A 27,639-nucleotide genomic window follows, 5' to 3' on the forward strand; every position below is an offset into this window, starting at 1 on the left:
ACTTTCCCTAGAGACTATTAACAGTATATTTAGATTACTTAGACTCACAAAAAAACAAACTGTCACAGCTAGAAGAAACCTTAGAAGTCTCTTACTAATGAAGGAACTGTGGTCCAGAGAGGACAATTGATTCATTCAAGATGAATCTCAGGAAAGACAGTTGGACAATGTCACTAGGTTTGAGCAGAACCTGTAGTTTTAGAAATTAAACACAAATACTAATTTTTTAAATTTATTAATTTATTTATTCTTAGTTTTCAACATTCACTTTCATAAGATTTTGAGTTCCAAATTTTCTCCCTATCTCTTCCCTCCCCCACTCCAAGACAGCATGCAATGTGATATAGGCTCTACATATACATTCATATTGAACCTATTTTCACCTTAGTCATGTTGTAGAATTGGAACCAATAGCAGAAACCATGAGAAAGAAGAAACAAACAAAAAGAGAAAAAAAGAGAAATCAAATAATGTGTTTTGATCTGCATTCAGACTCCATAGTTTTTTTTCTGGATGTTGACAGCATTTTCCATCATGAGTCCTTTGGAGTTGTCTTGGATCCTTGCAGTGGTGAAAGGAGATGAATCTGTCAAAGTTAGTCATTGCACGTTGTGGCTGTTGCTGTGTACAGTGTTTTCCTGGTGCAGCTCACTTCACTCAGCATCAGTTCATTTAAGTCTTTCCAGGTTTTTTAAAAGTCTGCCTGCTCATCATTTCTTATAGCACAATAGTATTCCGTTCCATTCATATACCACAACTTGTTCAGCCATTCCCCAACTGATGGGCATCCCCTTAATTTCCAATTCTTTGCCACCACAAAAAGAGCTGCTATAAATATTTTTGTACATATGGCACAAATACTAATTTTTCAAAAGGCCAGATCTTATGCTAGGACAACTGCATTTGTTGGATAGAAGGGAGTGGCAACTTCAAGAACCAACATGGGAAAAGAAGGGGAAGAACAGGGAAGATGGAAAGCAGCAAGAGAGATACCAGTGATTTGTAAAACCCACATCATTCCTCTAGGTGTCATTCCCTGGGCTGCTGGTGAATTACATGCTCCAAAGCAGATATATGGGATAAATAATACTATTTTGTCAATGTAACTTTCTCCAGATCTACTTATCTGATATCTGAAAAAGGAGTTTATAGTGCTTGGAGGAGTTAGCTTAATTCAGTGACTCTGTGAATTTTTTGATGACGGATAAGGTTGCAATGACGATTGAATCTTTTCCCACATTCACTACATCTATGGGGTCTTTCTCCAGTGTGACTTCGCTGATGTTCAGTAAGGAAGGAGCGCCGACTATAGCTTTTACCGCACTGGCCACATTGATAGGGTTTTTCACCATTGTGGATTCGCTGATGTTGAATAAGGCCTGCACTCTGACTGAAGGCTTTCCCACATTCCCTACACTGATAGCGTTTTTGTATATTGTGGATTCCCCGATGATTAAAAAGACCTGAACTCCTACTAAAGGTTTTACCGCATTCATTACATTCATAAGGTCTCTCTCCAGTATGAATTCTTTGATGTCTAATAAGGCCTGAGTTTTGAGTGAAGTGTTTTCCACATTCATCACATTTATACAGTCCTTCTTCTATAGGATTTTCCCATAGCTTTGCTATCCTGCCCTCATGTCCACAAATTTCTCCATACTTGGGGCCATGGTGAGCATTCAAATTTAATCCACTGGATACCTCCCTGTGTGGTTCCATTGTCTTATTATATTCCTGCTTTATTGATAACTCCATGTTCTCAGTGCTTGTCATACCATCTGAAACAATAAACAAACCATATAAATGTCACCTGCTCTGTGTATACGTAAAGGTAAGGAATGTAGAAAGCCAAACAGAAATGCTGAGGTAATGGAGAAAGTTTATTCTTCTAGCCACAGCACTCTTTAATTCCCTGCCTTTGAACCTTTTCAATGTAGAGCAGGTCTAGGGAAAATCTTCCCACAATGCTATACAAGAATGAAAATATGTGGAATAATGTGGCATTTAATCTTGACTCTCATGACTGATGTTGCCCACTCCCCATCCCAATACATATGGATCTTTCTCTCACATCTGACTGATTTTTTTTTTCTACTCACCTGTAGAGATACCTCTTAGGACCTCTCTTTTTTCAGCACCCTGTGGATCCAGGGACAGTGGTTCTCCTCCTTCCTTCAGCTGGGAGATAACAGCAGTTTTGGAAAGTGGAAATATTGATGCTGGAGAAAAATGGACCATGAATGAGACCAGTCCTACCCTGAGCCTACCTCTCCATTAGGAAAGCATGATCCAGCCTTCTTGCACTACTCTGCTAAGCACTTAGTGAACTGGGTAATTGTGTATAATATAAAGAATAAGACTTTTCATATATACTTTCAGGACATATAACAAACTCACATATTCCATTTACTTTTTCTAAATTTATTTTATGTTTGTGCCTGTATATAGTATTATAGATTATTAGTCTTCAGCAATAACCCACAATGATACAGCTTTTTAAGATTGACAAAGTGCTCTATTCATAAAAACCTTATGAAGTAGATACTTGAAATGTTATGAACTCCATTTTACAGTTTCACTAATAGGAGGAAATGGGAGAACCTTGGGAGTTTATTATTGAGGAGAAGAAACCTGGGCAAAATCTTAAATACTATTTCACTTGGCGATCTCATCAGCTCCCTTGTTTTCAATTATTATCTCGATACTGATGATTTTCAGATCTACTTATCCAGTGCCAACATCTAGTCTCACATCTCCAGCTGCCTTTCAGTTTCTGTTTGTTTCCCTGAGAAATAGAAAGACTTGTGTCAGGCAAACCACAAGTCTCACACCAACCAGTCCATCCTTTATTCATGTTCCTCTGAATCCATCATATTTGTCATTTCTTAGACACAATAATATCCCATTATATTCATAAGTTACAATTTGTTCTGCCATTTCCCAACTGAAGGGCACTTATTTTTATTTCTAGTTCTTTGCCACAACAAAAAATACTGCTGTATTCTTGTACAGAAGAGGCCGTGAAACATCTCGCACCTTTTAACAGAAAGGCAATAAGAGATACAAAGTGAAATATGTCAGACATCTAAGAAGGGAGAACTTCTACTCAAGCTACTATTCAAGTAGGTAGTAAGATATAATCTCCCCTCCTAAAACATTATAAAATTGCAAATAAAAATTCTAAAATGCAGGAGATATATTGTTGTTATTGTTGTTATTCAATTGTTTCAGTCATGTCTGACTCTTTGTGACCCCATTTGGGGTTTTCTTAGTAAAGATACTGGAGTTTGCCATTTCCTTCTCCAGCTCATTTTATAGATGAGGAACTGTAGCAAACAAAGTTAAGTTCAGGGTCACACAGGTAGTAAGTGTCTTGAGGCCAGATTCAAACTCAGGTCTTTCTGACTCCAATGCTCTATCCATTTAACTGCTTACAGAAGATTGGTGTTGTTTATCCTTTGTTCTCAAAGAGGACCAATGACAACAATCAGTAATAGTAATATAGTGGGGCAGGTAGGTGGTACAGTAGATAAGAGTGGCAGATTCAGCTTCCTGAGTTCAAAGCTGGCCTCAGATACTAGCTATGTGACCCTGAGAAAGTCACTTGACCCTGGTTGCCTCAGTTCCTTATCTGTAAAATGAGATGGGGAAGGACATAGCAAACCACTTGAGTATGTTTGCCAAAAAAACCCAAATGGGGTCAAGAAGAGTCAGACACCACTGAAACAGCTCAACAATAACATAAAAAAAACCTCTCTACGTGAAAGTTTGCAGTTTCTTGTCATTATGCAGTGAAATGTTTGTGTTTGTTTAAGATGAAGTACACTATAAAATTCTAAAAACAACAAAACTACCCAAAACAAAAAAAAACCAGATGAACAGATTTTTTTCTTAACAAACATCCTGAACAATGAAAACAGAATATGAATAAATACAGGAACCACGTAAAGCACAAATAATGAAGTAAATTACTCCAAAGTTAAAAAAAAACAGAAAGAAAAAGACATCTATGTTGCTTAAAAACAACCACCACCACAACAACAAATAATTCTAGAGGGACCATCGAAAGATTTCTTTTTAAAAGGACACAAGGAAATAAAGAAGAAATACCTTAAACAAAGGTGATGATGGAGTACAAGCCTAAAGCACCCTATCTATAAGTGAAACAGTATTTTTATGGAATTAAACTACAGAATGGGAGGGTGCAGAAAAGAAGAAAAGAGAGGAAGAAGAATGAGGGGAATGTGTGATCTGCCCTAATTAAGTCAATAGCATACAATGAAAGGAAAATTTTTGTAGTCTCTCAGGAAGTAGATGGGCTATAAGGAAAAATGAAGAGGTGGAAGTATTGAAATATTGGGAAAGAAAGGGGGGAATCAGTGGTGATTCAGTGGTAGGAATGGGTTTTACTTACAAACATTGTGTGTGTGTGTGTGTGTGTGTGTGTGTGTGAGAGAGAGAGAGAGAGAGAGAGAGAGAGAGAGAGAGAGAGAGAGAGAGAGAGTCTGTAAGAGATTGAGACCTTACAATGGGTATAATGTTTAAGAATCTGGTGTTTCAAGACAGCCATCATGAGACAAATATATTCCTAATCCTAAACCAGGTAATGATGAAACAAAGAAGAACAATAAATATGAATTTGGACATTTTAAATAGGGATGAATACAGGATGCCAGAGTAGAGAGAGCATTCAAGCTAAACTATCCTGACACTCCCTCCAAATAGCTTTAAAATAACACATAAAATTGAATTCTGAAGTGGCAAAGCCAACAAAAGGTCAGAATTTTTCTAGCCCAAGATAATTAGGAGATTGAAAAGAGAGGTCTGTGACATTGCTGTGGGGATGATCAAGAGTGCAGCACAGGGGCAACACCAGTTGTAGGCCTTGGAGGTGGCAGCCAGAGCAGCAAAAGTTTGGAAGCTCTCACCACTCAGAGATGATGGGGGATTGGATAACTGGTCAGAAAGAAATTACAGAGAACTTCTTAAGCTGGCATTGGGTTCAGGGCCAAGCACTGCTTGACAACTCCATTGCCCATTATTCCAGGGCCCAATCCAGGGCAGAGAGGAGCACTTGTGGTTGTAAGGGAGTAGGGACTCTGGTTATTGTTTCAGGGCAGAGAGAGAGCATGGGCTCTTTTTCCAGGTCACAGTTCCAGGGAAGAGAGGAGTGTTAGCCATTCCAGTTGAAAAGGAATGTACTGGGGTGGAGCCAAGATGGCAGAGTAAAAGCAGTGACTTGCTTGAGCTCTCCCCCAAACCTTTCCACATACTTGTAAAAAATGACTCTAGACAAATTCTAGAGCAGCAGAACCTACAAAAAGACAAAATGAAACAAATTTCCAGCCCAAAGCAACCTGGAAGGTTAATGGGAAAGGTCTCTTGTTGTACCAGTCCAGGAGAGCACAGTGCAGTGTGGGCCGTGCAAAGACTGGGCCTTAGTGAACCTGGAGCAGACCTCAGGGGACTGAATCACAGGTAGCTGTGAGGGTTTCTAGACTTCTCAACCCACAAATGCCAAAGAAAACTTAGAAGGTCAGTAGGAAAGATCTGAGTGGGAGAAGAAAGTGGTCTGCCCCCATCCTGATGTAGCCCTAGGGTGGCTGTAGGGGCAGCAGCTGCTTCTGGAGCTGTCAGTCCACAGACAGTGGGTGGATTGAGGGGCTGATCAGAGGGGGATTGCAAGAACACTTTTGCTGATGCTAAGGCAGGATTCTCTTGCTTTGCCCATCCTTAGATCTGGGTTGCAGTCCTGGGGTGAAGAGGAGCACTGGTGTGGTGGAGCTCATAGTGGTGGTGCAGAGGAAATCCTCCTCACAGATCAAAGGCAGAAAAGAATGCAGATAAGAGAAGTAAACACCTCTCCTTAGATCATAGCACCTTGTAAGAACTGAAAACTTACAGGTCTCTAGAAGTATCTCTGAAAACACCTGCACAAAGCCTCTAAAGTTTGGGACAGTACATTCTCCACACTGGAAACAGAGCCCTACCTTAACAAAGAGTTTAAAAGTCAATAATTGGCTGGGAACATGAACAAACAGAGGAAAAAAACTCAGACTATAGAATCTTGCTTTGGTGACAAAGAAGATAAAACATACAGCTAGAAGGAGACAACAAAGTCAAAGCTCCTACAGCCAAAGCCTCCAAGAAAAATATGAATTAGTCCCAGGCCATGGAAAACCTCAAAAAGGATTTTGAAAAGCAAGTAAGAGAAGTAGAGGAAAAATTGGGAAGAGAAATGAGAGTGATATAAGAAAATCATGAAAAACGAGTCAAAGGCTTGCTAAAGGAGACCCCAAAAAAATACTGAAGAAAACAACACTAAAAAATAGCGTAACCCAAATGGTAAAAGAGGTCCAAAAAGCCAATTAGGAGAAGTATGCCTTAAAAAGGAAAGTCATTCTTTCTTCAAAGCAAATACAATGTTACATGAAACTGTATCCAATGACCTCATCCAAAAATGATCTCTCCCTCCTCAAATTTCTTATCACATTCTACCCTATACCGTATTTATTTGTGTACATGTCTTAGCCCCAGTAAACTGAATGAAATCCATTCATTCAGGGGCTATGCAGTTTTTCTTTTTACCTTTCTATATGTAGCTCCTCCAACAGCTCCTTGCACCTAAGAGGGGCTTTGAAACATTTATTGAGTTAAACATTCCTGAGACACAAAGGATAAAAGGACTAAGTAGAGTTTTATTTAACTCCTAAGGTTAATGGAAGGTAAAACATAAAAGAAGAAACAGGCATAAAACCAACTGGAAATTTAAACTAAGCAATTTTCCTGCCAATTTTTCCTCCCTGAAGATCTACATACCTTCTTCTCTGCACAGCAGAACTCCTCTTCCTCTTCCCACCTCATGATCTGGTTCATCAAGCTCTCTTTCCAAATTCTCCAACAGAATCACTGCTGCCTCTCCACTCTCTGGGTGATGTTCTTGCACCCAAGTATGGAGTTCTTCAGGAAGGATGGTCAGGAACTGTTCCAACACCAGCAGCTCTAGGATCCGTTCCTTTGTATGCATTTCTGGTCTCAACCACTCATGGCAAAATATCTGGAGTTGACTCAGGGCCTCTCTGGGGCCTGGTGTCTCCTGATAGCATAGTTGACGGAAACGTTGGCGGAAGAGTTCCCTTTCCTGGGGATTATTTCTTTGCAGGCTGGATTCTTGCTCCCTGCAGTGGTCCTCCTCCTCCATTTCCATTGTAAGCAATCCTTCCTGCCCCACTAGAGCCTTTACACCCAGGGCTACAGCCTCTCTTAGTTTTGTATCCATCAGAGACTCCTAAAGCTCAAGAGATAGCTTATTCCAGCAGGAAAATTTCTTTCCTTCACATATCAGTCCTGAGTTACAAAAATTGCTGTTAATCATAGAGAAATGACAAAAGCTGCTAAGAAGTGACTTATAGGTATACATACCCAGCCATAAGGGTGATTTACTGAAAGTAAAGTCCCTTTGTGACAGGGAGGATAAGAACAAATACTCCAATGTAACTTAAAGGGAATAGCAATTCAGACATGTAAACCATTTGCCTGCTAAACCAAAAACTGAAAAGTAGGATTTTACCTAGAACTTTTAGAAATTTGTATCTATCATAGAATTAAGTAAATTAAGTATCAAATAGAAATATTGTGCCTGTCGTTGCATCCCTTAATTCCTGAAACTCTGAAACATATGAAAGCTTTAAATAGAGAACTTCTAAATTTATATTAAACCATTTAATAATTACACCTTTATTAGTTCTGAATCTTCCTAACTGCACTACTTTTCAGCTCACATCTCTCCATCTCGACCAGAAGAACAGTCTTTGTCTTGACTTTTCTAAAATCTAGGTAGCATATTGGTAGCATTTCAATCTACTAGAATAATCTACTAGAATAATAATTAACACAGTCTAAAAAGGAAATGAGGTTAGTCTAGCGTAATTTATTCTTGAAGCAGCAAGGCTGCTTCTTTGTAATCACTGCTTACTTTTTCAGTAGGTTCACTGACCATCCCAAGCAAACTCCATGGTAGCCCGGGGGCAAATGTCTACTTTGGCCCTCTGGCCCCAGCGCAGTCACAACACCTTTCCTAATAGTACTCACTCTGCCAGGGCTCAGAGCGCTTCCTGCATCCTGGTCTGGGGAGAATAGGGAGGTGATTCCTCCAAATCCAGCCCCTCTCAGCCGATAGAGGTGGAAACCCAAAGAGCCGCAGCTGGACAGACTCCATTTCCGGGACGAACTTACCTAAACTGGGGAGAAGAGTGCACTCAGTCCTGAGCGGAGGGAAACGAGGTAAAAGACGGAACTCAAGACAGGAACAATAGTCAGGCCAAAAAAATACCAACCAATCCTTGCTAAAGCATCAGTTATTTCCGGGACTCTCTAGGAATTCTCCTCTCGTTTTCCTAGCTCCAGATCTCTTCACCCCTTGAATCTCTATCCTCTGATGTTACACAGTGACTGATTAAGGCTCTTTGCTAAACATTTAAAGCCAGTATCCTGGCTGGCGTTCAGCTAGCTTAGAAGAAACTGGAAAAGCCATTAGTGAAACTGCAAATTTTGGTCCCCTAAGCAAAACCTGCAGGTTGGGCCTCCTTACAAAATGTTGAGCAATAGTTCCCAAATTGAATCTTGTATAGTTACTGTGTGTGTGCGTGCATGTGTGTGTGTGTATACACGTATATATGTACAGGTACATATACATACCTATAGACATATATGTATATGTACACACATTATATGCAGTTACTATATACAGTAACTGTACAAGATATATATATGTATGTATATATATGTGTGTGTATATACATGTATATATATAAAACAAGATAAATTGAAGATAACACAGAGAAGGCATTAGTATTAAGAGAATATTGGAAAAAGCTTGCTTTCAGGAGGTAAGATTTTAACTGGAATTCAAAGGAAGTCAGGGAAGAAAGGAGGTAGCAATGAAGCAGAAAATAATTCCACACATGGGGAAGTCAATTAAAATGGCCAGGGGGGAAGACAGAGTGTCTTAAATGAGGAACAGCAAGGAGGCCCACTGTCATTGAATCCCAGAGTAAGTGAAGGTGTGAGTGTGTATGTGAAGTATAAGAAGACTGGGAAAGGAGCAGGTTTTTAAGGATTTTGAATGCCAAAGAGAATACTTTTTAATTTATATTCTAAACTCTGGAGTTTGGCTTCAGACCTCATATTTCATCAAAAACTGCTCTCTCCAAAGTTACCAATTATCTCTTAATTTCAAAATCCAAGGACCTTTTATCAGTCTTCAATCTACTTAATTCTTCTGTAGCCTTTTAAAAAGTTTTAAAAAAAATTTTTACTATTCATTTTTTAAAATTTCTATTTCAAGTTCTTGCCCTCCTTTCAGTCCCTCTACCACTCGCTGAGAATGTAAGCAATATGATGCCTATTATACATGTGAAGTCATGCAAAACATATTTCCATATTACTTGTTGTTTAGTCATTTGTCATGTCTGGCTCCTCGTGATCCCGTTTGGGGTTTTCTTGGCAAAGACACTGGAGTGGTTTTCCATTTCCTTCTCCAACTCATTTTACAGCTGAGGAAACTGAGGCAAATAGGGTTAAGTGACTTGCTCAGTGTCACACAGCTATTAAGTGTCTGAAGCCAGATTTGAACTCAGGAAAATGAGTGACTGTAAGCCCAGCATTCTATCTATTATGCTATCTAGCTGCCATGTTGCAAAAAAAGGAAAAAAAAAGTAGGAAAAATAAAGAAAGTGGAAAAAAATCTGCATTCTGAGTTCATCGGTTCTTTAGGAATATACATAGCATTTTTCAATCATGAGTCCTTTGGAACTGTGATCATGATCAGAGTAGCTAAACTTTCACAATTAATAATTGTTACAATATTGCTGTTACTGTGAAAAACATTCTCCTGGTTCTGCTCACTTCACTTTGCATCAATCCATATAAGTCTTCCCAGGTTTTTCTGAAAGCATCACCCTCCTTCTTTCTTTCTTTTTTTTTTAATTTTTAAACATTTTTATTTAAAGTCTTGAATTCCAAATTCTATCCTTCCCTCCTGTCTCCCTTTTCCGAGATGCTAAGCAGTCTAGTATAGGTTATTCACAGGCAAGCATGCAAAGCATTTCCATATAGGTCATTTTGTATAAGAAGACTCAAACAAAAGAAAAAAATGAAAGAAAGTGAAAAATAGCATGCTTCAGTCTGCATTCAAACAATAACAGTTTTTTTCTTTGGAGGCAGATGGTATGTGTCATCATTAGTATTTTGGGATTGTCTTGGATTATTGTATTGCTGAGAATAGCTAAGTCATTCACAGTTCTTCATCAAACAATTTTGCTATTACTGTGTACAGTATTCTCCTGGTTCACTTCAATGTTCACCACATTGTTCACTTCACTATGCATCAGTTCATGTAAATTTTTTCAGGTTTCCTTTCCCTCATTTCTGAACAGCACAATAGTATTCCATCACAATCACATGCCAGAACTTGTTCAGCTATTCCCCAATTGATGGTTATTCCTCAAATTCTAATCCTTTGCCACTACAAAAAGATTTGCTAGAAATATTTTTGTACATATGGGTCTTTTTCCTTTGATCTCTTTGGGATACAAATCTAGTATTGATACTGCTGAGTCAAAGGATATATACAGTTTTATAACCCTTTCGGTATAGTTCCAAATTGTTCTCCAGAATGGTTGGATCAGTTCACTATTCCACCAATAATTCATTAAAGTACTTATTTTTCCACATCCTTAGCACTCATCATTTTCTTTTTCTGGCACATTAGCCATTCTATTGGGTGTAAGATAGTACTTCAGAGGTGTTTTAATTTGCATTTCTCTAATTATTAATGATTTAGAGCATTTTTCCATATGACTACTGATACCTTTGATTTCTTCTTCTGAAAACTGCTTGTTCCTTTCTTTTGACTATCAACTGGGTGATGACTCTTATTTTCATAATTTTGTCTTAGTTCCCTATATGTTTGAGAAATGAGATCTTTATCAGAGAAACTTTCTATAAAATTTTTTCAAGTTTCCTGCTTTCCTTCTAATTTTGGCTGAATTGGTATTGTTTGTACAAAACCTTTTTAATTTAATTAAAATTATCCATTTTACTTTCCATGATTCTCCTCATTTCTTATTGGTTCTGTACTCTTCCCTTATCCACGTATCTGATAGGTAAAATTTTTCCATGCTCCTCTAATTTGCTTATATCACCCTTTATGTCTAAATCATAGACCCATTTTGACCTTATCTTGGTATATAGTATGAGATGTTGGTCTATGCCAAGATTATTCCACACTGCTTTCCAGTTTTTCCAGCAGTTTTTGTCAAATAGTGAGTCTTGGTGCAATCATGGTCATGGTCATTTACCATTTTGCTTGTATAGTTTGACTGTTAGACTTCCAGCTTTCATTTTCTTTTCATTAATTCCCTTGATATTCTTGACCTCTTATTCTTTTTTGAATTTAAAAAAATGACTTAATATTTTATTTCTCCCCAATTACATGCAAAAACAATCTTACCTCATTTTTTTTATTTTGAGTTCTCAATTCTCTTCCTCCCCCTTCACTGAGAAGGCAAGCAATTTGATAGCATGTAGTACTGCAAATCATGTTTCCCTGTTAGTCATGTTGTGAAAGAAAACAAACAAATACAAAACCAAGAAAGATAAAGAAAACAAAGAAAACACATGCTTTGATCTGCATTCAGACTCCATCAGTTCTTTCTCTGGAGATGGATAGCATTTTTCACCATAAGTCCTTCAGAATCGTCTTGGATCATTGTATTGCTGAGGGGTGGGGAATCTGCATCTTGAGGCCACACGTGGCCCTCTAGATCCTCAGGTGCAGCCCTTTGACTGAATCCAAACTTCACAGAACAAATCCCCTTAATAAAAGGATTTGTTCTGCGAAGTTTGGATTCAGTCACAGGGTCACACCTGAGGACCTAGAAGGCCACATGTGGCCTTGAGGTTGCAGTATCCCCACCCCTGAGTTAAATCATTCACAGTTGATCATCACACAGTATTATTTTTACTGTGTACAGTACTGTGTACTGGTTCTGCTCATTTCACTTTGAATCAGTTTATGTAAATCTTACCAGGTTTTTCTGAGAGCATCCTGCTCATCATTTCTTATAGCCTTTCCAGTCTTCTGGCATCTTACTCCTCACCACATATTCTTCAATTCAGTGTCACTGGCTGTTCCAAGAACAAGACACTCAATCTCTTGGCTCTGAGTGTTCTCTTTGGCTGTCCTTCATACCTGGGCTACTCTCTCTCTTCATCTCTGCCCCCTGGTTTTCCAGGCTTCCTTTAAGTCAAATTAAATTTCATCTTCTTCAGGAAAACTTTCTCAATTGCTCTTAATTCTAGAGCCTCCTGTCTTTTATTCCTTCTTTATACTGTACATAGCTTGTTTGTATATATTAGTTTGCATGCTGTCTCTCATTAGATTATGAGTTCCTTGAGGATAGTAACTGTCTTTTGCCTCTTTATGTATCCTTGGCACTTAATACAATTTCTGACACATAGTAGGCATTTAATTAACTGACTGCTTTAAACATAGCACTTTACATATATCATCTGACTTGATCCTCACAACAACCATACAAGATAGGTAATATTAGTTTTCCCGTTTTACAGATGAAGAAATTGAGGCAGACAGAGATTGACTTGCCCATCAGACAATTAGTGTCTGATGCAGTATTTGAAGACAAGTTATAATTCTTAGTCTACCCTTCTATCCACTATACAACTCTCAGTCATGACATGGTTTCCCAATATTGTGTCCCTGGGTGTTGTGAAGTTTAGCATATGGCATTTCAGGTTTGTTCCTCCACCATCACTTTTACTAATTTCTGATTTCACCTTTGTCTCCTTATATCCTTTTAGAAAGAAACCTCTCAATGGTCCCTTTGTTTTTTATTTTTGTTGTTGTCGGTAGTGGTGTTTGTAAGCCCCATAAGATTTTTTTTCTTTTTTTTCTGGAGTAATTTATTTTGCTATCCATATCTTCCTTGTTTGCTATATTTGCCTACTTTTATTTCTGTTGTCTGGAAGATATGCAAAGCAAATAATCTGTGCATATCTGTTTTCCTTTTTAGGAATGCTTCAAATGTCCCTTTTAATTCAATACCCTTATTTTTTCATTGATGATTAGACTCAGATTTGCAGGTTATGTCACCTGGGTTGTGTCTTGAGCTCTTTTGCTCTTTTGCTCTTTTTAACACATTCTTTCTTTCTTTCATTCCATTTCTGGCAGATTCAGAATAGTCTTGTGTTATTTGAATTTCCTTTCCTTATTTGAAGTTTTTTTCTCCTGGCCACTTACAGAATTTGTTGACAGTCGTTGAAGTTTTTAAATTCTACCACTTGGAGATCTGTAGATTATTTTGAATTCCATTTTGTTTAATGTGTTCAGAAGTTTGAAGCCTTTTTTGGTATTATTTCTTGCATTATGATTCATGTTTTTTGACTGGTTATTTTCTTCTGAAAGACCCATAATCCTAAGATTATATCTTCAAGATTAATATGTTTTGCTTATATAGAGACCTTTGTTTTCTTTTTAACATAATTTCTTTTTGCTTCTCTTCTGTGATTGTCCTTCACTTCCTTGCATTTGCATTTTCAATCAGTTATTCTTTCATTTCTTTGATCAGATATACCATTCTAGATTCAAGTTTTTCTCTTCTGCTGATTTTTTCTGCTGTGAAAGCCACAATATCTGCAGCCACATATAATCGATTTTACTTCCCCCAAGAATTAAATTCATCTGGTTAGTTGATGCTTCCTGGTAATTGTTTCCATGACATTGGTTTGAATGGAATACAGCTACCCTACCAGGGAATGTCTATTTTTTAATACATATTTATTTATTTTTTGTTTTACAATTCACTTTCATAGGATTTTGAATTTTACATTTCGCAATCTGATATGGTACATTCATGGAGAATCGTATTGAACAAATTTCCCCACTAGACATGTTGTAAAGAAAATTAGAATGGAAGGAAAAAAAACTATGAGAAAAAAGATACAGAAAAGAGTGAAAATAGTGTGCTTTGATCTGCATTCAGACTCTATAATTGTTTCTTTGGATACTGGTAGCATTTTGCAATCATGATTCTTTGGAATTGTCTTAGATCCTTGCATTGCTGAAAAGAGCTAAGTCTAGGAATGTTGGTGATCAAAGAACAATACTGTTGAAGTGTTAAAATTTGTCTGGGTTCTTCTCACATCCTTCAGCATCAATTCATGAAAGTGTTTTCTGGTTTTCCTGAAGTCTGCCTGCTCATCATTTCTTAAGGAACAACAGTATTCCATTACATTAATATACCACAACGTGTTCAGCCATTCTCTAATTCATGAGCATCCCCTAAATTTCCCATTTTTGCTGCCCCCAAAAGCACTGTTCTAAATATTTTTATACATGTAGGTCCTTTCCCAATTTTTATGATCTCTTTGGGATGCAGACCTAGCCATGGCATTGCTGGGTAATAGGGTATGCACAATTTGATCACCCTTTGGGCATGGTTCCAAATATCTCTCCGGAATGGTTGGATCAATTCACACCTCAACCAACAATGCATGAGTGTTCTGATTTTCCCATATCATCTCCCACATTTATAGTTTTCCTGTTTTGTCATGTTAGCCAGTCTGGTATGTGTGAGGTGGTACCTCAGAGTTGTTTTAATGTGGTTTTCTCTGGTCAATAGTGATTTAGAGTATTTTTTTCATATGAGTAGAGAGAGCTTTAATTTCTTCAACTGAAAAGCACCTCCTCATATATTTTGACCATTTCTAAATTTGTGAATGACTTGGATCCTTATAAATGTGACTCAGTTCTTTACATATTTGAAAATGAGGCTTTTATCCAAGACATTGGCTATAAAAATTGTTTCCCAGCTGCCTACTTCCCTTCTAATCCTCATACCATTGGTTTTGTTTGTGCGAAGCCTTTTCAATTTAATTCAATGTATATTATGTACATTATCCATTTTGCACTTTACAATGTTGTCCATCTCTTGTTTCCTCATGAATTCTTCCCTTCTCCACATATAGGATAGGGAAACTATTCTTTCTTCCTCTTCACTGGTTTCTAGTATCACTCTTTGTGTCTAAATCATGTACCCATTTTGACTTTATCTTGATATGCAAAGTAAGATGTTGGTCTATGCCTGGTTTCAGCCACACTATTTTCTTGTTTAATCCCTTGCTTCTGTGCCTTATCTATTCCTCAGACCCACCACTCTCTCTCTCTCAGCCAGGACTAAATAGTTTCATGATTGCCACTTTAGGAAATAGTTTTTGATCTAGTACAGCTAGGCCCCCTTCCTTCATCCTTTTTCCATTCATTCTTTTGATATTCTTGACTATTTGTTCTTCCAGATGAATTTGGGTGTTATTTGTTTTTAGCTCAATCAAATAATTTTTTGGTAGTTTGACTGACATGGCCCTGTAGAAGTAAACGAATTGAGGTAGAAGTGTCATTTTTATTATGTTTGCTGGGCCTACCCGTGAGCAATTGACATTTTTCCAGTTGTTTCGATGTAACTTTATTTGCGTGGAAAGTGTTTTGTACTTGTGTTCATGGTGTTCCTGAATTTGTCTCGGCTGGTAGATACCCGATTATATTGTATTGTTTACAGTCTTTCTGAATGGAATTTCTGTTTCTATCCTTTGCTGTTGAACTTAGTTGGTAATATTTAGGAATGCTGAGTGTTTATGTGGAGTTATCTTATAGCCTACCACTTTGTTAAAATTGTTAGTTGTTTCAGGTAGCTTTTCAGTTGATTTCCTAGGGTTCTCTATATCACTGCAAAGAGTGAAAGAGTTCTTTCCTCATTGCCTCTTCTAATTCCTTCAATTTATTTTCTTATTGCTCAAGCTAACCTTACTAGTCCACTATAAAATAATAGTGATGATAACCGGCATCCTTTTCTCACCCCTGATGTTAATCTCAAAATATGAATGATCTGATCTTAATTTTGTCCACAAAGATCATGTGAGGGAATTTGGCAATTCATCTGTTGAAATACATATAAAATATAATGACAAGGAATAATCTCCTGATCAGTCAGTCTAGTAATCCTATCAATATGTGAAGACAGTCAGGTACAACCTGTTGCGACCACATTCTAGTGAACTCAAGAGATTGGACTAGATGACCAGCAAAGACTATCAAAATGTGTTATCCATGACGCACAGGAGTTCAACAGTATCTGAGGCTATGTGAATTCTAGAAAGATGTACACTAGCAAAAACGGTATCAAATTTAGCAGTTAATATACCTTTGATAACCTTGGACTAAACCATTTCAAGAAAGTTATATAAAAGGAGATTTTTCATGTTTTAAAAGCAAATACTTAAATTCTATAAACCGTGATTTTCATGCTAAATTTGTAATGCATCTTGAAAGTTAAAAGATTAATCTTCAAGAAGTTAGATTATTCTGAGAAAAAAATAAACTATATTTGATTCAAATTAAAGTAGTTCACATTAGCAAAAAAAAAAAGGGGGGGGGCATTGCAATTATAGTCACAGCCATTGGGACACTCACAGTATCCTAGTCATAAGCATTTTCCGTGCGAAAATATTTTAGCTTGGTGGAAAGAGAGCTTTCCTGAAAGCCAAAAAAGACAGTTTCACGTCTCATTTCTGACATGCACTGGCTATGTGACCCTGGGCCATTCACACAACCTCGAAGTGCCCAAGGCAACTCTCTTAGAATATAAGTTGCAGAGAAGGTACCAGTGTACATTATTAGAGGGAGTTTCCTCACCTGAGAGTTCTACATAAAGAAATCACAGGTTATGGAAAGACTTGTATTGTCTGATGCTGAGTGAAGTGAGCAGAACCAAGAGAACTTTGTAGACAATAATAGCCACGTTGTGTGATGACTAATGTTCATAAACTTAACCTTTCTCAGCATTACAAGGATCTAAGACATCTCCAGAGTCCTTGGGATGAAAAATGCTATCCACATCCAAAAAAAGAAATATGGAAGTTGAATCACTATCATTTTTTTCTCTTCTATTGAGTTTTGTTTCCTCTTTCTGATGGTTCCTCCTATTGGTTTTAATTTGTACTTACAACTTCACTAATGTGAAAATATTTTTTAATAGGAATGTAAACGTATATTGTGTATCAAATTATGTGCCATCTTGGGGAGGGTAGTGGGGAGGAAGGGGGAGAAAAATTTTAAACTCAAAAGCATATGGAAGTGATTGTTGATCAATCAAAATAAATTAGTAAATTTTTTTAAAAATTAAAAAAAAAAAGAAATCATGGGTTAAAAATCAGAGGTTGAGACTCTATTTCGTATTCCCAGATAATTTGAAAAGTCAAATGTGCATGTTAATTTTAAAAGGTTTCCAAAAAAGGAAAGCCGTTCCCCAGGGATCATACTAATAAATTCTTTGAGAGAACACACTGAGATAAATGTTGATGAGGGCGTAAAAGCAGGTAATCATAGAAAAAGAGGATAGGACAAATAAAAGAAAGAAACCAGTTGTTGGTTTTCTTCCTCATGTTGCAGAAGAGATAAAACACAGGATGCATCAATACACACACCAAAGTCATACAGCTAGGTGGTAATTTGAGTCACATCCTGTGAAAAAACTGAATAATGTGTCAGGTGGGTAAAACTGATGTGGTATTAAACTCCAATATTTCCTTTTCAGATGCTTGTGATAGTGAATGTCCCAGTACTTCTGGAACATCTCAGACTCACAGAAGTGTGAAGAAGATGAAATTTCATGGAAATTCTCCTTGCCAGTCCTTGCCACTGAGGAGATCAGACAGGATCCTCCAATTTGGAAAAGACACTTTCCAAAACAGATGATACAGCTGGACCTGGAAGTGGCCCTAAGACACGGTTCAGGGCTGTGATTGAAGGAGAAAAACAAAACATCCGGAAGCAGTGTGCAGCCCAGCTCCCCCTAAAAGGAAAGCTAGGTAAAGAAAGATATGAAGAAGCATATAGAGTTACCATTCTGAAATCTTCATAGGTAGATGTTTTGCTCAATTTGTTACCTTGCAATCTTTTTGAGTATAGGTATGCAAAATAAATGATAAATTCATGTGGTGACAGAATTCACTGCCTGTTTTTCCTGCTTTCTTGCTTCATAGGTAGATGTTTTGCTCAATTTGTTACCTTGCAATCTTTTTGAGTATAGGTATGCAAAATAAATGATAAATTCATGTGGTGACAGAATTCACTGCCTGTTTTTCCTGCTTTCTTGCAGGGTAGAATCTAGCAGGTGTCTTGGTAACAAGTGCTTTGAATTTCTCCTCTAATCAGTGGAACTTATTCCACAAACACCTGAAGGGAGTAGTTTAGGCTTTGTGCTACTTTAGTCTTCTCTTGCCTAAAGAACTGTGATTTACTATTTCACTTTTTAGCATTTCAAATCCTAAAAAAAGTAGGCTTCTAGGAGTATATTTTTACCTATGAACTTCATTTCTAAATGATTTTTCTGTAATTTTGGATTATTTACAGCCATCTTCTGCCAAGCCACATAGAATCAATTTTACTTCCCCCAAGAATTAAATTCACCTGGTTAGTTGATGCTTCCCAGTAATTGTTTCCATGACATTGGTTTGAGTGGAATACAGTTACCCTACCGAGGAATGTCTATTTTTTAACATATATTTATTTATTTTTTGTTTTACAATTCACTTTGATAGGATTTTGAGTTTTTTACCTAAAAGAGCTTCCTAATTCCTATGCAGGGGCACAATAGGCATGGGTGGAATAACTCTAGGACACTGCGTGAAGATGGGCTTGTTACAGAAGGATCTGTATGCACAGCTAGAGAACTTTGGGAGGATCTGAGACTAGAATAGCAAGAAGGGGCTGCAGAGTTGACAGGCTGGGAGCAGGCTAGCTCTGGGACATGATGGACTTGCAGGGTGAAGTCTCTGAATTCCTCTGCTGGGACATTTACAGGTTGGCTCTTTGGCATGTTCCACTGCTGCTTCGAAAATACCTGGTACCACCTGACCACAGCTGCCTCCCTGCAGGCCATCTTTGTCTTAATCAGGTTAGTGAGGACTCCCCCAGGCCTGTCAGAATCAAATATTCACTGTTCCAACTGATTTCACAGTCCTTGAGACCAATTTTCCTTTAAGCTTTGCCTAATTAATAATAATAATAGTACAGAAGAAAGTCATAAAAAAAATCCCTGATGAACCAGTGTGGAAAAGGGTGACTGAGTGACCTAAACAGAAAAATAAAGGGGCTGCACTGGGCAGACATATATATGATGGGGAATGGGAGTAGAGCCACGAGGACAATTTGGCTGTCCTGGAGGGCCTAGTGAGCTGATGGCAAGCCTCCTGGAAAGAGGACTTCGAAGAGACACCACTGTCCACATCAAGGTGAGGTGAAAGCAGGAGCTGCCCACCTGTTCTCCTGATAAGACCAGGTTACCAGGACCAGCCTCTCTAGGTTTGATCCTATAGCGCCCATGAAGGGCAGGGAAGTCTTGAGGTGAAGCAGTACTCTGGGATTGCCACAGCCTGAAAAGTTCTCTGGATTTTGTTGAATGTCTGTCTCCTTTTCTGTGCTCCCTAGGAATACCTGACCATCCTCTGGGCAGAAGAACACTTAGATTTTGATCACATACTAAAGAACATTCTCAGGGCCTGCCAGGTAATCCAGAAACTTAGATGTTTCTGGAAGCAGGGGCAGTGGGGGTGGGCATCTTGGAGGAGGTTGGCTGGATCAGCATCCTCGAAAGGTTGATGCTGCTCTCAGGAGCCTGGAACTAGGCTATGAGGTTCTGCTCGGATTCCTTGCTTGTCTAGGAGCATCTTAGATTGACAGAGACTCTGCTCTCACTGAGAGATGGCCACTTGCTAACAGAGCTATCAGAGGACTCAGGGTCCACTTGTCTGAAGGTTCTGTACGGAGCTTACTGACCTCAAAGCAACCTAGACCCCTCCTGCAGCTCCTGACAGGCCCTTGCTGCTTCGCTGGGCTCCTGAATGACAGAAATGATGACTGGAACCTTTCTTCTTTACTGGGGTCCCCCATCATCTACAGGAGATTATCCAAAGCTGCCCCAAGACTCTCATAGAGTCCCTTAACAGGTTGCGCACACTCCACTCTTGGAATCCAAAAGAAGCTCTCTCAGACATGAGTACTTACGTCCATCATAGCAAGTAAGGTCTCATCACATTCAGGCAAGGTCTGACCGAACTGGTAGCTGGAGCAGGGAGGGGAGGAATGGAAGCTTGAGGGGATGAGTCCCCAGGCACCTAACCTGAAATTCAAGGTGCCAGAGGATAAAGGCAGGGACCTTGGGCTGTGCTTACATTAAGGAGGCCTCAAAGTTTGAAGGTGAGTACCCCACCTGGGCAGGTATACAGAACACCCAAGTGGCCCACACTGGCTCTTGTAGAAAAGACCATGCAGGAGATGGGGGACCCAGGCAAGGGGCTTTGTGGTCAGGCCTGAGGGATCAAATGCCACTGTCAAGGTAATGAAATGACCATCCTAAAACTGGTGCTGGGCCCTTTTCAGATTCCCAAGCTTCTTGGGAACTCCTTCTCCACCAAAGACTCCAGCATCCCTGGTCTCCTTCAAGACTCTGCTCCCAGCTCACCCATGTTAGGAGGCCACTAAGGGCCCTACTGAACCCAAGGCCTCCTTCCTTTGCATTATACACATACTGGACATGCTTGGTCACTGGCATTAGACTGGGAAATCCTGGAAAGCCAGAGACTAGGGTTTTGCCTTCCTTTGTATCCCAGGGGCTGAGCACTGCAGTGAACAAGCCCTTAATAACTGCTTTTTAGCTCATTATCTCACTGGATCCTGGAAACAATCTTGGGAGTGAGAGCCCTACAGGTCAGTTACCTGAAGGGAGCAGGATAGGATGGTCAAAGGGGTGTGGGATGGCAGAATACTTTAGCCAGAAGTCAAATCTACTTATGTGAGGATAAAGCCACATCGACAAGACAGGATGGTGTAGGATATGTGAGCTGCAGTTCCCCTGAGACGCTGGAGGACTTTAGTCGACTGCAAATTCCATAGGAGCCAAGTGTGATATGGCAGCCCAGAAAAGGAGGGGGCCTTTGGGGCTGAATCCAGAGGCAGAGACAGATACAGAGAGGTAAAGACAGAGACAGAGAGAAAGAGACAGAGACATAGAAACAGAGAGAGAAAGAGAGAAACAGAGTTACAGAGAGACAGGACAGAGAGAGAAAGAGGAGAGAGAGCACAGAAACAGAGAGATAGAAAGAGAGGAGGAGACAGAGAGAAAGACAAAGAGATGGAGACAAGAGAGAGAGAGGAAGGAAGACAGAGACAGAAAAGGAGAGAGAACAAAAAGAGACAGACACACAGACACTGAGACAGAAAGACAGAGATGAGAGAGATAGGGAGAGAGAGAGAGAGAGAGAGAGAGAGAGAGAGAGAGAGAGAGAGACAGAGAGAGAGGAATGGAGAGACAGACAGTGTCCATGATACAGGGGTAGCATTAGACAGTGCTAATCTCCTGGCCAGAACACATCTGACATGGAGAGCTCCGGGGCTGCCTTTTTGGAAGGACACATGCCTTATGGAGCACCCTAAAGACCCATCCAATACTTAGTGGGATGTCTAGGAACTCACATGAGCGTCTATCCAAGGCTGGACCACAGTGGCGTTGTTCAGTACGGTTGAAGCAATGCATATTCAGAATCTTGTCTTTCTGTGTGTTGCTTTTTTTAAACCTCAATGAACAGGTGCACAGGAGCCAGCCCTGTGGACTCATGATCCATTGTGAATTCCGACAGTTTCTCAAGCCTCCAGCCCTCAACAGAGTTTTCCGAGACCAGCCATTTGGGGCATATGATGCTTTTGCACCTTAGAACCCAGTGCTGACACCAAGGGAACACAAAGTGAGCAGATGAGGAATATCTGAAGGGTGGGAGATGAGAAAGGGAGTGAATGGGAGGTGGAGGTCACCAATCAAAATGCTAGCAAGGGAGAGAAGGAGAAGAAAGAGACCAAGGCTGAAGAAAGACCTAGCGATGGAATGGATGACATCTTGTCATAGGCAGACTTCAGTTTCTCACCTATCCGGGCAAGGCCCAGAGCAAGAGCAGGTCCTGCTCAGAGGTGGGACAATAACAGCTGCCAGGTAGAAGGCAGAGACAAGGGATGTCGAGAAACTTTCAGATCGGTTTTTGTCTTTGTGGTTTCCAGCAGGTCATATTGCATTTACTTCATGAAAAGCTTTAGAATATCATGAATATTATAAAAAATTAAGAGTGGCCCTAACAACTGGCATCAGAGTAAACCTTGGGATCACTGATTCTTTCCAAAGGACAAGAACAACTTTCTGCCCTGGTACATTTACTATAGCAAACTGATTTACTTTGGAAATGAGTTTTCCTCCTAGGATTAATGTCGGCATCATTATTGGAGGGAAGCTAAATTATCTCCCATCTTCAGGAAATACTTAAAAGAAACCAAACAGGCAACAGCAAACTAGAATCCTAAAATGAACACAGACTCCACTCCAGTGCCTGCCGAGTCCTTATCCATCTGCCACACACCTGAAAACCAGTCCCCTTGCTTCATGGTCACATGCTGGACAAGACAAAACCACCTCCTGAGCCCTCATTTTCTGCCCAGAGAACTGCTCAGGGAAGACTACCTACCTCTTCCTGCTGTTTGACGCAGGCACAGTAGGTCTTAGAGAGGGCAGAGATGGCATGCCTGCTATTGTACTGTGGCTTGCCACTGCAAAAGTCAGAAGGCAAAGGTTTCATAGCCTGCAAGGACAACAGACTTCCTGGTGTGGGTAACATACATCCACCAACTAGCTTACCTGAAATTAAAAAAATAGAAAAAAAAACTGCCACAGGCATCTTACATGGATGGCCAGTAGCTGGCCTTCTGTTACTGGAACCCTGAAGGTTGCTAGATACCATCTGCTGGAATATTCCAAGGTCGTGAAGTTCTCCCAAGCCAGGCAGCCAAGCCAAAGCCTTGGAGGATGACAGCATCTGTCACTGAACACTGGGGTAAATATAGGGTTTCCTCATTCCTTCCTGAGATTGTCCAGAATGAGCCCCACAACCTAGCCAGGCTGCGAGGGGGCCCAAGAGCTTAGAGCAGGGGCTCTGGTTGCCCTGACTGAGCTGCCAACAACAAAAGACCAGTGGCCTCCCAGAGTTCTCACTCCCTGTAAGATCAGAGCTGCCTCAGAGCCCTAGACCTGGGCACTACATAGCCAGGGAGGACCATTCTCTGGGCAGCCTAGCCTGGCCTGACCCCCTAGGAGCCACAGCATCTGGCTTTAGAAGGGCTGGGACCATGGGAAGAAAGAAGCACAGAAACACTATGGGTGAAGCCAGGACCTGTTCCCTCTATTTCAAACTGCATTTTGAAAATGCTGTTCATATATACGCTCTATGATGGGATACCACTTAGATCCCAAAGCGAACAAAGACAAAGTGAAGAATTTTAATTCTAATAAACAGCAGTGCTTGCCTATATGACAAGTTAGTTTTCTATGCATGACAGATTATGTTATTTCCCTCCTTGAGCCAAATTCGATGAGAGTAAAGTTCAAACAATGCTCATCTCCCTCCCTTCTTTCCCTCTAATGTAATATGTCTTTGTGCCTCTCTATCTCCTCTTCATGTGATGTAATTTACCCTTTTCTGCCTCCTCCTTTCCTCTTCTCCCATTACAATTACTTTTCACCACTTCATCAGGTTTTTTATCATCACATCAAAGTCAACTTAAACCCATCCCCTCCGTCATTGTATATACCTTTTAAATACCATAATAAAGCTACAATTTTTAAGAGTTACAGGTGCCATCTTCCTTTGTCGGGATGTAAACAGTTTGCCCTTATTAATAATGTGTTGTTTTTTTCTGTCCTGTTTACCTTCTTAGGTCTCTCTTGAGTCTTATATTGAAGATCAAAATTTCCATTGAGCTCTGGCTTTTCATCACAAAGTCTGAAAGTCCCCTATTTCATTGAATGAATGTCTCCTCTCCTGAATCTTATGCTCAGTTTTTCTGGGTAGTGGACACTTGGTTTTAATCCAAGCTCTTTTGCCTTACAGAATATAATATTCAAGCCCTTCGATCTTTTAATGTAAAAGCTGCGAGGTCCTGTGTAATCCTGACTGTGGTTCCATGATATTTGAATTGATTCTTTGGCTGCTTGCAGTATTTTCTCCTTGTCCTGTTAATTCTGGAATTTGGCTACAAAATTCTTTGGCATTTTCAATTTGGGATCTCTTTCAGGAGGTGATAGGTGGATTCTTTTAATGACTCTTTTACCCTCTTTCTAGGGCCTCAGGGCAGTTTTCCTTGATGATCTCCTGAAAGATGCTGTCCAGGCTCTTTTTTTCATCATGGCTTTCAGGTAGACTAATAATTCTTAAGTTATCTCTATTTTCCAGGTCAGTTTTTCCTATGAGGTACTTTGTATTTTCTTCTATTTTTTTTTCATTCTTTTGATTATGTTTGACTGATTCTTGATGTCTTATAGAGTCATTAACTTCCAGTTGCCCAATTCTAATTTTAATGAGTTGTTTTCATCACTTAGCTTTTCTACCTCCTTTTCTCTTTGGCCCATTTTACTGTTTATAGAGTTGTTTTCTTCAGTGTACTTTCTTTTTCCATTTTGTCAACTGTATTTTGAAAGGAATTGTTTATGACTTATAAAATCCTTCTTGAGCTCTTCCAAGAAGGCTTTTTGGGCTTAAGACCAGTTCATATTCCCTTCTGAGTTTCACATTGGGTATATTGACAGTGTTTTGAATTTGTGTTTTGATCTCCCCTGTCACTGAGATATTTCTCCATGGTCATTGTTTTTCTATGTTGCTTTCTGCTCATGTTGTTTGACTTTTTACTAGCTTTTAAAGTTGATCTCTGCTTCTGGGGCACAGGGGAAACTGTTCCAGGCTTCTTGTGCTAGGGACTAGGGGCCTGGTTACTGGTTTGTTGAGGTGTGGCTTGCCACTAGCTTTCTGAGATGCCTTCCTTCCTGTACTAGTCCTCTTCAGTCACAGCAAGAGGGATCTTTGCTATTATTTCCCCTAGCCTTCAGGAGCTAAAAGACTGCTATACCTAGTCTTTCTGCTTTCTAGCCTTTCTACTATTTTGGGGTTTTTTCTGATAGACCCCTCCCACTGACCTTTTAAGCTGTCTCTGGAGTCTGTGGGTTGAGAAGACTGCAAAGTACCACTGCTGCTCGTGATTCAGTCCACAAAGCCTGCTCTGGCTTTGCTTAGGCCAGATCTGTGCTGCACCCTGAGTGCTGGACACTCCTCTCTCAGGTCAGTGCAAAAGACCTGTCCTGTCCACCTTCAAGGTTGCCTTGGGCTGGAAACCTGCCTCAATCTGTCTCATTGTAATTTCTGCCATTCTAGACTTTATTCAGAGTCACTTTTTAGAGGTATTTGAAGAGATTCAGGGGAGAGCCCAGGTGAGTCCATGCTTTCACTCAGCCATCTTGGCTTTGCCTAGATGCAATATCTTTTATAAGGAATAGCAGATAGGCCAATTTGTTGGAACTTAAGAGTGTGTGAAAGGAAGTGATATACAGTAAGCCAACAAAGGTATGCTAAGGCCAGATTACAAGGGAACTTCAATGTTAAACAGCACCTCAGTCTTTTTTCAGAATACTTGAAGCTTTTTGATTATGGTAGAACCTGGCAGATAGTATGCACCATGGGTATAAGCTTTCAAGATTCCAGAGTCGGCTCCATGGTACAGTGAGGCCTTAGACAAGTACTTCTGCTAACAGGCTGGAAAAATTAGCCACTCTTATGAAGACATCCTTCTTTGTAGGCCCTAGTGTTTACAAAGACACCAGTAGCTTACTTGTACCTTCTCTCTCAGAAAGGCTTCCTGACTTGCCACCATGTTAGACTGATCTGGATCCTGCTTCTGCCTGTGGTATTGAGGACCTCTCTGCCTTTTCTGTGATCATCATGGCACTTAACCAGTGTCTCAGTCTTGTAGCATTCTGTGACCCCAAAACATATTCATACCCATTGCTACTTCAACAGAAGGGCCAAGTTCCCTGCCCTGGAGCTGGTTTTATAACTGAAAATGTTTAGCAAAAGGATATTCAGATCTTCCATTTAGTAAGAAGCTCTTTCTGTGGTGTGATCAGATTCAACAAATTCAACTGCCATTTGGGACAGTTCCAACAGACAAGTTTTCATAGCACAGTATAAGAAAAATTTCCACATACTGCTTGTGGCAAACTTCAATAAGATCAGAGCTTTGCACTTTGAAGACAAAGGATTATGAACAGTATCATGTAAGCTTTAATTTTTTAATAAAGTAGAACAATCTCCACATCTTCTTTATATGCATATTTTTAAGTAAGGCCTAGTGAGACTCATCAGAAAAAACCTGGCTGCTTAGCTACCCCAGAGGATAGTTCAATACAGGGCCATGCACATAGGTTCCTTCTTTCCTAGAAACTAAAACATTGGAGCATCAAATGCCTTTGAAGATGTAGGACAGTCCAGAGGAATAGTTATGATTGGGATATACCAAAATGGGGAATGAAGAATATTAATCTTCCAGGTTTAAAAATATTGGGGGGGAAAGCAAGAGTACACAGAAGAACTATCCAATAAAGATCTTGACATCTCTGATAACTACTGTGGTGTGGTTACTGATCTAGAGCCAGACATCCCGGAAAATAAAGTCAAGCAGGCCTTAGGAAGCATTGCTAATAAAAAGGCTAATGGAAGTGACAGAATTTCAGCTGATCTACTTCAGATCCTAAAAGTTGATGCTGTTAAAGTGCTGTACTCACTATTCCAAAAAAATTTGGAACTCAACAGTGGCTACTGGATTGGAAAAGATCAATTTACATCCCAATCCTAAAGAACGGCAATGCCAAAAATTGTTCCAATTACTGAACAATTATGCTCATCTCACATAGCAGCAAGGTTATGCTTACAAGAGGCTTCAGCAATACATGAACCAAGAATTATCAGAAGAGCAGACTGGTTTTTGCAGAGGAGAGGAAATAGAGATCAAATTGCCAACATTCGCTGGATTATGCAGAAAACAAGAGAGTTCCAGAAAAGCATCTGCTTCTGCTTCATTGACTACACTAAAGCCTTTGACTGTGTGGATCACAGCAAAATGTGTCAAGGCCTCAAAGAGATGGGATCATCAGATCATCTTACTTGTCTCTGGAAGAACCTTTGTCATTCACGTTCAGATGGCCTTGGGTGTGGAGGGTAGAGACCAACTGGACTAGAATTGTCTGGAAGGACTGGACCCAAGGGTAGACCAGCTGCACCCACGGCAGACCCAGCGCAAAGCCGGGCATAGGGTGTGTGGGCCACAGCAGGGTGCTGGGGACAGCTGGAGCCTTGCTATGGAACATTTCCACCACTCTGGCTCAGCCTGGCCCCAAGGCTCTTCTCAGATGCACTGCAGGCCCCCAGGAGCCATGGGAGGGGTGCCTTCCCTGATTCCTGGGCTGAGACCCTAGCTGAGGAGCCCTATGCATTGTCTTCTGCTGCTTTCCAAGAAAGCCCAGGTAAGCTGGGCTAGGCTGGGCTGGGCTGGGCTTGGCTGGGCCGCTGGGGCCTCGAAGGCTCTAGGAAGGAGACTCGATTGGAGGTCATCTGTCAGGGCAGCTGTGGCCTGCAAAGGATGGC

At 40.0% G+C, this 27,639-nt stretch overlaps 1 protein-coding gene across 3 annotated transcripts; it reads right to left on the reverse strand.

Annotated features, from left to right (window-relative positions):
- Nucleotides 1–219: 219 nt before the first annotated feature.
- ZSCAN9 (zinc finger and SCAN domain containing 9) lies at nt 220–8,338 on the reverse strand. Of its 3 annotated transcripts, none has more exons than XM_020966471.2 (4): nt 8,236–8,338; nt 6,820–7,347; nt 2,100–2,219; nt 220–1,778 (listed from the first exon to the last, which is right to left on the reverse strand). In XM_020966471.2, the coding sequence occupies exons 2-4, from the start codon at nt 7,277–7,279 to the stop codon at nt 1,165–1,167; spliced, it is 1,194 nt and encodes a 397-aa protein (XP_020822130.1). In that variant the 5' UTR covers nt 7,280–7,347; nt 8,236–8,338; the 3' UTR covers nt 220–1,164. The 3 variants fall into 3 exon arrangements, with proteins under 3 accessions (XP_020822130.1, XP_020822132.1, XP_078011864.1); XM_020966473.2 differs by lacking the exon at nt 8,236–8,338 and adding an exon at nt 8,092–8,229; XM_078155738.1 differs by lacking the exon at nt 8,236–8,338 and having other exon boundaries at nt 6,820–8,085.
- Nucleotides 8,339–27,639: the final 19,301 nt, after the last annotated feature.

Source organism: Phascolarctos cinereus, unplaced genomic scaffold (assembly GCF_003287225.1).
Source record: "Phascolarctos cinereus isolate Bilbo 61053 unplaced genomic scaffold, phaCin_HiC Scaffold_5;HRSCAF=322, whole genome shotgun sequence".
Lineage (NCBI taxonomy): Eukaryota > Metazoa > Chordata > Mammalia > Diprotodontia > Phascolarctidae > Phascolarctos > Phascolarctos cinereus.

What these genes read in the sequence shown, in the direction of transcription:
- ZSCAN9 (XM_020966471.2), bottom strand. Translation starts at nt 7,279, where the DNA reads ATGGATACAAAACTAAGAGAGGCTGTAGCCCTGGGTGTAAAGGCTCTA. An exon ending in TCTGCTGTGCAGAGAAGAAG is followed by an intron (nt 2,220 to 6,819) that starts GTATGTAGATCT and finishes ATTTTTCTCCAG; the next exon opens with CATCAATATTTCCACTTTCC. An exon ending in CCTAAGAGGTATCTCTACAG is followed by an intron (nt 1,779 to 2,099) that starts GTGAGTAGAAAA and finishes TTATTGTTTCAG; the next exon opens with ATGGTATGACAAGCACTGAG.